General features: G+C 44.6%; 1 protein-coding gene across 4 annotated transcripts in view; it reads right to left on the bottom strand.

Moving 5' to 3' along the window:
- The window catches only part of FMR1NB (FMR1 neighbor), a 307,469-nt gene that overhangs the window by 64,240 nt on the left and 230,466 nt on the right, over positions 1-12,763 (bottom strand). Inside the window, exon 6 of one of the 4 annotated variants that reach the window (XM_085006506.1) lies at positions 975-4,577. The exons of the other annotated variants lie outside the window; for them this stretch is intronic. Coding sequence (XP_084862632.1) covers positions 4,548-4,577 — 30 coding nt within the window. The 3' untranslated portion in view covers positions 975-4,547. Of the gene's footprint in view, positions 1-974; positions 4,578-12,763 lie in introns of those variants that run through there. 4 annotated transcript variants of the gene reach the window in all.

Below are 12,763 nucleotides of genomic sequence, written 5' to 3'. Positions count from 1 at the left end.
GTCATCAGCTGAGAGGGAGAATGGAGCAAGAGGTGTTGAGTGACTATGGAAGGAGAATGTGGGACACTGTCACCTGGGAAAGGGGAAGGGAGTGAAGCAAGAGAGTGTCAGATAGGTTGCACCTCTCGCATGCACTTAGCAGCACTGTCCACCTAGATCCCCATTTGTGTGTATGTCTCATCACACCTTCTAGACTGTGAACTTCTTTGCTGTAGCACCAATTTGGCTGCATCTCCAATGCCTAGGCCTGCACTTTATTCAAATACGTGCTGAGCACTAAGTTTTGAACAAATGAAGAAATCCCTGCATGGAAGTGAGACTCTGGGGAGGGACAGCGAAGAGTGTTAGTAGACCCCGAAGCCAACACACCACTATATGCAGCTTTCTCCATGCCAGGGGTGGGGGTGGGGGTAAAAGTGACCACTTCTTGGGCCTCTCCTCTTGACTAGCCATTTGTAGCCTAAGCTTCTCGGTCCTTCTTCTAAGCCAGTGGCTCTCAAAGCATGATCCCCTTACCAGCAGCAAGGGGATCACCTGGGAATTTGCTAGAAATGCAAATTCTTGAGTACAACCCTAGGCGTACTGAACAAGGAGCTCTGGGAGTGAGGCTCAGTGAGCTTTCCCGGGGATTCTGACATGCTCAAACTGAGGAACGACTGGTCCAAGGTCAGTGTGAACAGGTATGCTCTCTCGGGGTTAAGTCTGACACAATAAATCTCTGCCCATCAGGAGCTCCTTGAAAGCTGGGCCATTGGCATGAGCAGCTGAAGGAAGGAAAGGCTTGAGTAATGTATGGATACAGGGGCCCTAGTAGAGGCCACCAGTCAGTTTTGTTTAATACTCTCTTCAACAACCTCTGTCCCTACAAATGTTTTACTGGCCTGCAGGAGTCACACTAATGATAGTTATTTACAGAAACCACTTAATATTTGGATACAACTGCCACACAAATCATTAGACAAGTCTTATTTTAATTGTATTGCAAGTTTTATTTGATTAACTAATGTTTTCTTGTATGCTTAACTTTCATAGCTTGTTACTCATGTAACATGGCTATCTGCTCCCAATTCAAAAGAATTAGAGACCGTATGACAGTATTGACCCAATCAGCTTGAACACATGAAGACAGCAATTACTGGTTCCCTAGGCTCACATATAAATAGGTTTCAGTTTAGGCAAACTCGATATACAAAAACTCATGCTTATCAAATCCATGGTGAGATTCCCATTCCAAAAAAACTTCGCTTTACAAAAACTTCTTCCACAAGAGTGATCACATCAGGTTAGCTCAAAACTTCATTATATATGTATATGTTTGTCATTTACTCAATGGGTGTCATTTATTCAATGATTTTCGGAAGCACACCTATGACACATGGGGGCTACTGGCAGCAGTGTCCAGCTCTTGCTGGAAATGAATTGGGAAGCTCAAGAGCCTCATCTGGATTCCAGACTGTTCTAAAGCAGCCCTGTCACAGATCCAGTGTTTTCCTGGAGATTTCCCACTGATGCCAAGGACAGCTTCTTTTATGAGAGCTAGAAACTCTGGCAAGGTGTGAATAATAGCACAGTCACTCATGACTTGTAGCTGGTTCTTGGGAGTGCTGTAACCTAAGTGCCATCCACGCCATTAGGTGAGAATCAATTCAGAGTATTTTGGTGAGGGAAGAAACTTCTTATGACTCTGTCTTCGATTCCAAAATGTTATTTTAAAGAAATATTCACATTGTTAATGAAGACTGGGGCTGTATAAATCTCCTGTGCTGAATTATCACGTAATGAAGCCATTGCTCAGAATTCTGATTAACCCGCCAGGTCAGTCAATTCCTCCTGCCTGCTTTATAATGATAAATAGCCTGTGAAGTGCTCCGTCTGGCAATGGCCTTCCTCATTGAGAGTGTCTTACACAATCAAAGAGGAAATCCCTCGTCCTGCGTGTGAACTCAATACTCCATTATGTGGTCAGCCCCAGCCCTCCTGTCCAGGCGTCCCTGCCCAAGCAGTCTTCTTCCCGCATGCCAGCTCAGGAGGCCAGCGCTGGGCAGACGCGTTAGACCTCACTTCAAAAGAGGCCTCTTCTGGGGAGTCTTCTTGGATTACTCCCCTCAGAACCCCCGCCTTGAGCTCTCCCTTCTCCTGTGTTCACATCAGCCTGCATTATTCTGCACTTAGCTCACTGGCATGTCAAACAAACAGAGAGACTTATACAAAGGTGGGCCTGGGATGCAGGAAGGCAGCCGACTAACAGTCACTGCCAGAAGCTCAAAGCTTCGGGAAGAGTTCTTCCACCTCAGTGGTTCTTGTCCGTCAAGGATTAAGGATCCTCTCTAGGACTCTGATGAAAGCTGGAGCTCCTCTCCACATGCTGCTTATTCTGCATATGAAATGCGTTCATACGCACATTCACGCCAAATGTCGCCTCTCATTTCAGGGGGTTTATGAAGCTCACATGGTGCATCCTTAGGCCCCAGGTCAAAAGTCACCAACGATCACCCCTCATCATGAAATCTAATCACACCATCTGTGATTCATGTGACACTGACTCGAGAACCACTGTATTAAATCTGACATTAGTGGGTTGATTTCCTAGGATCTGCCTTGGCCTTCCTCTGCCCCCTGCCCCTTCAGGTGGGCCCACTCACTCCCCAGAACCCCACTGCCCTCTCTATCAGTGGCTAGCCATTCCCTGCCCCCTTGGCGAAACCTACACAAGCGACAAAGTCTCTGCCCAGAAACACACACTTCAGCACCTATCACCACAACGTGGCCCCTGATCTTCAGTGCACTCACATGCCACCCGCGGTCCTTCCACAGACCCAAGATGAAGAAACTCTGGCTTAGAGGGAGGCACGCCTCCTTGTACTAAGTGGCATTTGGTATTCTAACTTGGGATGTAATTCTGGTCTAGTGATTCATGGAAACAAACTTTCAGTTTTCAAATAGCCACATAATCCAATCTCAAATTCTCCTGGCTTCTTACTTCATTACAGGAATCTGGATCAAGCTCCCAAAGCCAAAAATGCAGGTGACTCACATCCATCTCTGCAGAGCCCAGTCTGGTTCCCCAGGGCCTACCACAAGCCCCTGGGGTGCTGTGAGTGCGCATTCAGGCAGGCCGTGGCCCACCGTACTCAATTGGGGACTAAATCAACTTGTTTCATTACCCCCATTAAACCCCAAGTCTTTTATTTTGGTGCTGTTTACAAGCTAATAAGATCCAGCAAAGCCTAGTCATGAAAAAGATCTATTGCCGGTAATGAATTCTAATTTTGCAAGCAGCTCCAGCTCATATCAATAGCTAAACATAATATTACTGATTTGCCTTTACCTTGCTTGTCTGTAAATTTGATGCATTTCTACTCTTAACAATAAATATTCATAAACTAAGCTAAATGGGTTTTAGAAATGCAGCCCCTTTATGTGTGAAGTGGAATGCTAAAATTGAAAGAATATGAACTTTGGAGTCAAGAAGAAGAGTGTCTAAGCCACTGCACTGCCGTGTTCTAGCTGTGTCGGGCATTAAATCATTGAAGCTTTCTGAGGCTCCGTTTCAGGATCTGTACTATGGGGTTAATAAGGCTCTCTTTCAAGATTGCTTTGAGGATTCAAATGGAATGATGGCTTCAAAAAGGATTTTATAGATGTGAAGTGATCTAAATTTGTAATTACTGCTTCCTGTTTAGTATATAAACGATTTTTGAAAGAACAAATGACAAGCGTGGATCGAAGGGATTAATGATCTTGAACAATACTCTATACAAGTAGTAGAGGGAACTCATGCTGATTCTTTCCTTATTGGTATTAACTTTTCAAGATAAAAATATAGAATTTCGTACATTCCATAGAGACTAGGTAACATCCACTTCTGCCACTGATGCTCCCTTTAAACTCAATATGGGTCACATAAAGCGGGGAAAAAAAAAACCCAAAAACCAAAAAACAAACAAACAAAAAACACAGGCCGAGAGCTGGCGCTTTCACTTGTAATCTCAGCTCTGGCCAGGTCACTTAGGCGTTTCTTTGTTCAGTTTCCTTACCTACCAATGGAGCTAATACCACCTGTTCAATTTATCCAAGAGGATTAAATTGACTGTAAAAATCAGAGGGAAAAGGAAAGAAAAACTGAAAAATGGCAGCAGGGTGGAGGAAGGAGAAAGTCAAGGATGAGGAGCAGGAAGAGGAGAGCGCTGCAGGCAGAGAGGCAGCCGAGGAGGGGAGAAGATCTGAAAGCCTTTCCACAGTGGGGGGCCGGGGGCGGCAGCGAGTGGGGACAGTCCTCCAAGGGAAGATTTGGTGTGCGGATCTGCTTCAAAAGCTGCACTCAGATCCTGCGCTGGGGACCCTGATTGCTAATCCAATTGGCATGAACCCTAGGGACATATTTGTCGTAATTAAATTCCCAGAAAGTAAGGGCGTTTAATATAAGCCTCAGATCAGCAGAAAAATTGGATTTATTTTGGAGAGTGCACCAGGAGAAAAGGCAGCAGGATGGTTTAAGAAGGATTCCATGTGGAAGGTTCAGGTAACGTCTTTGTTTTCTTGAGGAGTCAAACCATAGATGCAGGAGAGGTGTCAACCTGAAGAAGAAAAGGCTGTGACACATGAAGAGGGTCAAGTTTGGGTTTCAGACTGTCAAGCCTATTGTGGGAAGGAGAGGTCTACTCAATTCAGTTCAAGGGCATTTTGCCTTGAGCACTTCCTGGGCCATAGGCCTTGGACTTGATGTCACTGATGGAATAAAATCAGTTACTTGACAAACATGCACTGCGGATCGCCTAAATGCTAGAGCGTATGGTCTAGAATGTCCTCAGCATTGTACACCACAAGCTCCTCTAGCCCCCCGACACCCCTCTGGACTGGGCACTGTTGTTACTCCCAACTGACACAGATCAGGCAAGGGGAGGGTCCAGGAGTCACATCCCAGCATGACTGCCCCCCAGCACTGTGTCCTTCCAGGCACCGTGCCGTCCACCTCCAGCTGTGGACACAGGGAGGGCCCCAGGCCTGTCACGGGTGTAGAAAAGAGGAAGAGGCAGATTTCAGCTTGCAGCACAACACAGAATAAAAACAGAAAGAAGCTACTAGGGAGGAAGAGGACAGGTGGGCATGGAAACGGAAGGCTCAAGCTTGCTATCTTCAGAAGAAAAGGTCGTCAGACTCCACGGGGGAGGTGGCAGGATGGAGGTGGGGAAGGTTGGGCCTCCCAAAAACCAATGGAGAACAAGCCGCAAGAGATGAGCCAATAGAGAAGAGCCCAGTTTAAGAAGGAGGAGGCAAAGAGAAAGGCAGAAGGAAGAGTAGCAATGAAGGGGAGGCAGTAGAGGAGAGAAGAAATATGAGGGAGGTCAAAAGAAACCTGGAAGGACTAATTAAAATACCACCACCGGGGGGAAGCACATCTCAGAACAGGTAATACAAATAATATAAGAACACAGGAAGCCCAAGACAGAGCCTGTGGGGCTCTGAGAGCAAAGAAACAGGATGTAATTTTAGTGTAAGAAACAAGACTGAATACAAAGAAGGACATGTATTATGCATGAAAGGACATGGCTTCCAGGCTCTTCGCAGTGGTCAACAGGGGGAGGAAGTCATACAGGACAGGAAGTTTGCCTGGCTCGCATCATGTAGAATATTTGAGGCTGGACAGGCAGGTGGGAAGAAGGGTGAAAACGTACCCTCCACCTCCAGATGTGTACACAAGGCAGAACGTTCTTTATGGCTATAATGAGGTAGTTCTTAACTGAGAACAGTTTTGCCCCCCAGGGGACTGATTCTCCTGAGTAGGGTGGGGAGGGTGCTACTGACCTCTAGTGAGTAGACAGCATGGATGCTGCTAAGCATCTTACAATGCCAGGGACCACCCCCACCACAAAGGATTATCCAACGCAAAGCATCAGTGGTGCCAAGGACAAGAATCCTTGGTTAAGTGTTCTTTTCGCCATCTGAAATCCCTGTTCCCATGGATGGTGATGGTGAGGGTATCTTAAAATCTCCTTCTTAATGGAAACTGAGTTCTCTGTCCATCCAAAAGAATTTCTTCTAGGTAAACTTAGTACATTTGGGTAAATGCTCCATGTTCCAGGGTTTCATAGCCCACCCCTATTTCAATCTTCCCAAGATGGCCACAGATGTTTGTATGAGGGTCTCTGAGTGGCTCCTCACTGGCCTCTACCGTAATGTCGCCAGATACTCCCACTCCGCCACTGAGCACCTTCCTGGCATCCAATGATGTGGTCCAGGGCTTGAGAAATACAGAGTCTATTTTGTCAGCCGGGTCCAGGCCCAGTGTTGCATTCCACCTTGCTGACCTGGGCCAGCCTCAGCCTGTGACTGTCCCTCAGGTCCTCTGTGTCTCAGCATATCCTCCACTCAGTCCCTGGATTAAGCTGCCCACCTGCACCCTCTGCCACGAGGCCACCTTTCCCCTCACCACAGTGGCCACATGACAGGCCTGCTGGCACTCAACATACAACTACCTTCCATGTCCTCTACTGGGAGCATGTGGAAACGTCTAGATCCCTCTACGCCAGGTAGGACACAATGGAGACGTGGCCATCCCTCTCTCACCAATCCCTCCTTTATTATGACTGCCCTCCGTTGATGAGGAGCTCTCCGAAAAGTAGTCTCCCAGAGTCGCAAAGAGCAAGGATGGCTTAAATTCGGGCTGTTGTCAAGTCCTTAAAGCTGGTTGGAAGACTTCTGTCAAAGCTCCACTGCCCCCCAGGTTCCACTCATTCATATGGACTGGGTGGGGAAGGTGGAACTCTGCCATCTGGCTTCTTACTCATACTTCTCTGTTTCATTTCTCTCTGCCACATCTCACTATATTCCACTTTTGTTCCTTTGCTTGCATCCCATGTCGTATTCTGGTTTTTCCCAAGAAGCTCTAGAATCACAGTTAACCATGTTCCTTCCTGCTTGCCTCCCTCCCTCCTTCCTTCCCTCCCTTCCTCCCTTTCTTGCTTCCTTCTTTCACAGCTCTATTGCGATGCAATTCACTTACTATAAAATTCAACCCCTTAAAGTATACAATTTAGTGGCTTTTAGTATATTTATAGAATTATACAACCATCACCACTATCTAATTTTAGAAGAATTTCATCACCCCCAAAGACACCCCACATCCATTAGCAGTCACTCCCTATTCCCCTCTCCCCACAACTCCTGGCAACGATTATTCTACTTTTGGTCTTTATGAATTTTCCTATTCTGGACATTTTATGTAAATGGAATCACACAATATGTGTGGCCTTTAGTGACTGGCTTCTTTGACTTAGCACAGTGCATTCAAGGATCATCTACATTGTAGCCTGTTCCAAATTCCATTCATTTTACTGGCTGAATAATATTCCAATGTATAGACAGATCACATATTGGTGATTAATTCATCAGCTGATAGATATGTGGGATGTTTCCACACTTTAGATGTCATAAATAATACTTCCATGAATATTCATATGCAGGCTTTTGTTTGAACATAGGTTTTCCTTTTTCTTGGGTATATATCAAGGAGCTGAACTGCTGGGTCACAGAAAACTCTGTGTTTTTGAGGAACTGTGACACTGTGTTTTTGTTTGTTTGTTTGTTTTCATCCACACACACATGGTGTGGAAGTTCCTGGGCCAGAGATCCAACCCACGCCACAACAATAACCCAAGCCTCTATAGTGACAACGCCAGATCCTTAACCTGCTGTGCCACAAGGGAATTCCCTGTGACCCTATTTTTCAAAGCAGCTGCATCATTTTACATTCCCACCAGAAATGCAGTTATAGTCCTGCATCTGTGTCAGCACTTTGATTATCAGCTTTTTATCATAGCCATTCAAATGAAGGTAACAGTATTACCTTTGGGAATATAAAAGGGATGTTGGAAATATAGAGATTCCAGATCTAAAGGCCACTATTTCCCTGAGGACATAAATACACCCAACTAAACGATTAAAGCCTAGTAATGACTATTTTTAAAAAGTATGGCCCTTCCTTGAGGCACTGAAATGCACTGATTTAATGGCAGAGGGTGATGGAGGATGTGACAGCACATTATGATTTAAGAAGAATGAAAGATATATGGCTTGGGTACCTGATACACATACACACACATGTGAGAGTGGAAAAGATCAACATTGGGAATGGATATGACCATATGACCCCCTAAAAAAAAAAATATATATATATATATATATATACACATGAAAGAGAAATATATCAAAGGGTATTTGATTGAGGGGTGATGGTGGGAGGCAGTATCAACTGTATCAATGTAAAAAGGATGAGGACAACAATGTTGAAAGCAGCAAAAACATGCCAAAGATTTAGAATTGGCATGGAAGAATCCTGAAATGAAGCCTACTTACAAATATCCTCTGGGGGAAAAAGAAAGGACAGCAGAATTGCTAGGAAATAAGTGCTAGAATAGGTGCTGTGTAATCAAAAGGGAAAGGTACTGACTTTTCTTGATTATACTCTGGTAATAACGGAAATGAATTTATCCAAAGACAGAACACTTGACATGGCTATACGGAAGATATGTACACTATTAGACTAGAGCAAAACTGAAATTGAAATTGAGAAGATCAAGAAATGGGAAGCTCCTCTGCTTTCTAAGATGTTAGGGAGTGGTAGGACCCGCTTTGAGAGGACACAGTTGTCAAGGCCTAAAGAAATGTGCCTGCAAGAGCTAGTCTCAACGATGAGCTCTCAACTCTAGTATAGGGGAACTGACCTATCTCAGGAGACCTGCAGCCCAGTGTGGTGAAAAGAGAAAAACCTTTGACTCGGGCACAGGTTTCCCAGCTGGTTTATAAACCTAGACAAGAAGTTCATCCTCCCCGGGCCTCAAAATGCTCATCTCTAAAGGGGGTTAATAATAACATTTGTCTCAAAGGCTAACTGGTGGCTTAATTGTTGGGTGACTAAGGACTAGGGTATCTGTAAAGTATCTAGCACGTGGTAGGCGCTTGTCACATGATAGCTCTTGATACTACCACTGGGTATAATGAAGGCTTTCAAAAGAGAGACTTAGGGTGTTAGAAACCAGATACCACTGGCATCACTGAACAAACTACATTAAATTAGCAGCAAACTTATTGCCAAGATAGGCAAGGCTGTCAGTGGGACTTAACCAGAGATAACTGGTAGACTTAGATTTTGAGATACGGCAGAAAATGTCCCCATAGAGGGAGGTTAGAAAGGATATTTATTATGGGTAAGGAAGGAAAATCCATCCACTCCTCAACAGATCTTGACTTTCTCTTCAAGCTGGGGTGAGGTGATGCTTTCCCCGACCACCCTGTTTAAAGTGACCCCCAGCACACCTTTCTGCCCATTCCCACTTGCGTCATTTCCTCCACAGAACTGGGCACTGTCACATACTCTGCCTAGCTTCACAAGGCCAGGGTTTTCACCTCTGTTGTTCACTGTTCCACACTCAGTGCCCAGAACCATATCTGGCACATAGCAGGTACTTAAACTATTTTATGAGAGACGAAATGGTTTCGTCAATGAATAAATAAATGACTGATTCAACATCAATGCAATTACATGCTCAGGATCAATCATCAGACAAGTGAGAATTAAGGGGGTAGGAAGAGAAATGAATGTGAAGCGAGGAGTGAGGCAGAATCTCCCACAGAGCCCCTTCCTCTGTGCGTTGCCTGTGGACCTGCTGATACCATCTACAGACCAGTGGAGATAAAAGAAAAAAGAACATTTCAACAGCTGCAAGAGAGAGCCATGAAGTCTAGTCCAGGTCCAAGGTCACTCTTTGGTTTAATCTCAAAGGATGCATGGGTGGACTTGGCTGCCCAGGTCACCCTTGCATCTCTCAGAGGCAAGTTCTGCAGTGTTAGAAGCTCACACAGAGAATATGTGCACCAGGGCAGAGATGTTGACAACTTTTGGTTTGCTGTCTTTTATACACTTACTGTCATGGATTGAATTTTGTGTCCCCCTAAAATACACACACTGAAGCCTTAGCCCCCAAGGTGATGATATTTAGAGATGGGGCCTTTGGGAGGTGATTAGGGCTGGATGAGGTCTTAAAGGGTGGAGCCCTCGGGACTGGATTAGAGCCACACCCTGGAGAGCTTGTTCCCCCTCTGTGGTGCATGCAGAGGAAAGGCCTTGTACGTGCAGGTGCACAAGAAGGTGGCCATCTGTAAGCCAGAAAGCGAGTCCTCACTAGAAGCCAACCCTGCTGGCACCTTGATCTCAGACTTCTAGACTCCAGAACTGTGGGAAAGAAGTATCTGTTGGTTGAACCCCCCAGTCTGTGGTATTTGGTTATGGCAGCCTGAGCTAAGACATTTAGTATTCAGCTCCCAGGAACAACATACACTATACAGAATATATATCTGGGCCCAATGTCAGCTTTTTTTTTTTAACTTGAAATTCTTGCCTTGCTGAACATCATGGGGTAATCTCTGCTGTTCTGCACTTGCACTGGGAGTTTTCCATTTTGGTCCATGCTGGTGCCTCCTTTGGCCAAGCACACCACTTACAGCTGACTCAGCTGATGTGTTACATCACTTGGGCAAGAGCAGCAGAAAAAAGGCAGTATGGATTCAAAATATCTGGAGTAGGCTTCAGAAACAGGAGCCCAAATGGGTGAAACAAAGCACAGAGCTATAAACATGGGATTCAAATGGAAAAGTGTCAGGGCGTGAGAGGCACAGTTGGAAGAAGAGCTCTTCAGAATCCTTCACAAGTGTGTGTGAGGGGGAATAACCATGATGCTAAAAGAAATTGGTGCATGGGAATAAAAGCATCAGAAAAGGAAGGGCCATCTAGACAGTTTGGGAGCGTGTCATTAGGAAATTGTAAGACTGATCAGTTCCCCCTTCACTGCATGACTCCCTTCAAAACATGTAGGCCTGCCAGAGGGGACCACTGGCAATGCACTCTGGACTTTCACTCAGAAGGCAGCTTGCCAACGGAGGAGGGAGAGCTGAACATTACGAATACAGAACCATTTAAGAGCTTCATGCTTTAGCCCTTCAAGGTTAAGACGGCAGAAGAAAAGAACTGGGGACTAGCTCTTGCCCATGAGTCCATCTAGCAACATGGGCTCAGAATGTGCCACACAAGAAAGAGCCTTTCAGCCAAGATTCTATGAGAAAAAAAAAAAAACACCTAGAAAACAAGTTAATGACTATAAAGACAGTTGACAGGGTCCTATTCAAACAGAGTAAAGACATGAGGATCAAGAACAAAGAATTATTGGAGTTCCCTGGGGGCTCAGTGGCTTAAGGATCTGGCATTGTCACTGCTATGGCTCGGGTCATTGCCAAGGTGCAGGTTTGATCCCTGGCCCGGGAACTTTCACATGCCATGGGCAGAGCCAAAAAAATATATATATATTGAAAAAAGAACAAAGAATTATAATCTGGAGTTTGAAAAAAAATGATGTGTTTTGTTTTTTGCTGTTGAGTTGTATGAGTTGTTTGTCTATTTTAGAGACTAAGCCCTTGTCGGTTGTTATCATCTGCAACTATTTTCTCCCATTCCATAGGTTGTCTTTTTGGTTTTTTTTTAATGGTTTCTTTTGTTGTGCAAAAGCTTGTAAGTTTGTTTAGGTACCATTGGTTTACTTTTGTTGTTAAGAAATCTGTGTTTTGGAGTTCCCGTCGTGGCGCAGTGGTTAACAAATCCGACTAGGAACCATGAGGTTGCGGGTTCGGTCCCTGCCCTTGCTCAGTGGGTTAACGATCTGGCGTTGCCGTGAGCTGTGGTGTAGCTTGCAGACGCGGCTCGGATCCCGCCTTGCTGTGGCTCTGGCGTAGGCCGGTGGCTACAGCTCCGATTCAACCCCTAGCCTGGGAACCTCCATATGCCGCGGGAGCAGCCCAAGAAATAGCAACAACAACAACAACAAAAGACAAAAAGACAAAAGACAAAAGACAAAAAAAAAAAAGAAAAGAAATCTGTGTTTTAATAAAGACCCAAGTCATGCTGATGAGCATAAGGGTTTGGAAGTGCTGATCTACTATTGTGTATTGAGTCTGTGAACTGCCACTTCTACTGTGAATTTCTGTAGCTCTACCATCTCTGCTGCCTTCTCTCTGTTCGTCTTTATTTTATTCTTTCTGGTCATCTCTCCTGACCATTTGGCTTTATTCCCATGAAGTTTCTACAGTCATCACCAATGAATGAGAAAGCTCTTGTCTCCTATGATCATGCTCTAAATGCTGAAGTAACAGGAGGCAGAGGACCAGGAGAGCACTAATAGTCACCTGAGACGGGAAGGATTTTTAGTTGATAATTTGGTAATTCAGTCTTGTCATCTAACTTTCAGACTATGAAACATGAAGTGGAAGAAGCAGTGCCTCTAACTCCTTTTAGATTTCCTAATTCTCTCTTTGACTAAATTGTCATTTTCTGTTGCAAAATTAATCATAACCAAATGACTTTTGACTTGTTTTATTTTAGAATTTTAAAGTTGCTTTTAGAATAGTAAAAGTGGGCGCTTACATGTAAGACCTTTCCTTTGCTAAATTATACTGGTTCTATATAACTACTCTCCTACCAGATTTGGGGTAGGAAAAAAACAGAGTTTTGCCAGCTATCTGATCATAGATGTGAGTCATCTATGATCCAAAGGTATTAACAATTATATATGTTCACTGGCTTTATCAACTCCCCTGTAAATTTCAAAAACTGTACTTCATTAAAGTCTGAATGCATATTATACAGAGTACAACTATTTAAGTGTGCAGTCATATAATCCCATATACCATATGTGAAGGAAAGGAATCTCATCTGTTT

Source organism: Sus scrofa, chromosome X (genome assembly GCF_054392235.1).
Source record: "Sus scrofa isolate SSC_HxYL_T2T_F1_AM1 chromosome X, Sscrofa_HxYL_maternal_Yorkshire_Landrace_v2.0, whole genome shotgun sequence".
In the NCBI taxonomy this organism is placed as follows: Eukaryota; Metazoa; Chordata; class Mammalia; order Artiodactyla; family Suidae; genus Sus; species Sus scrofa.
The sequence above is the reverse complement of the archived record's forward strand: the minus strand, read 5'-3'. Positions and strand labels throughout refer to the sequence as shown.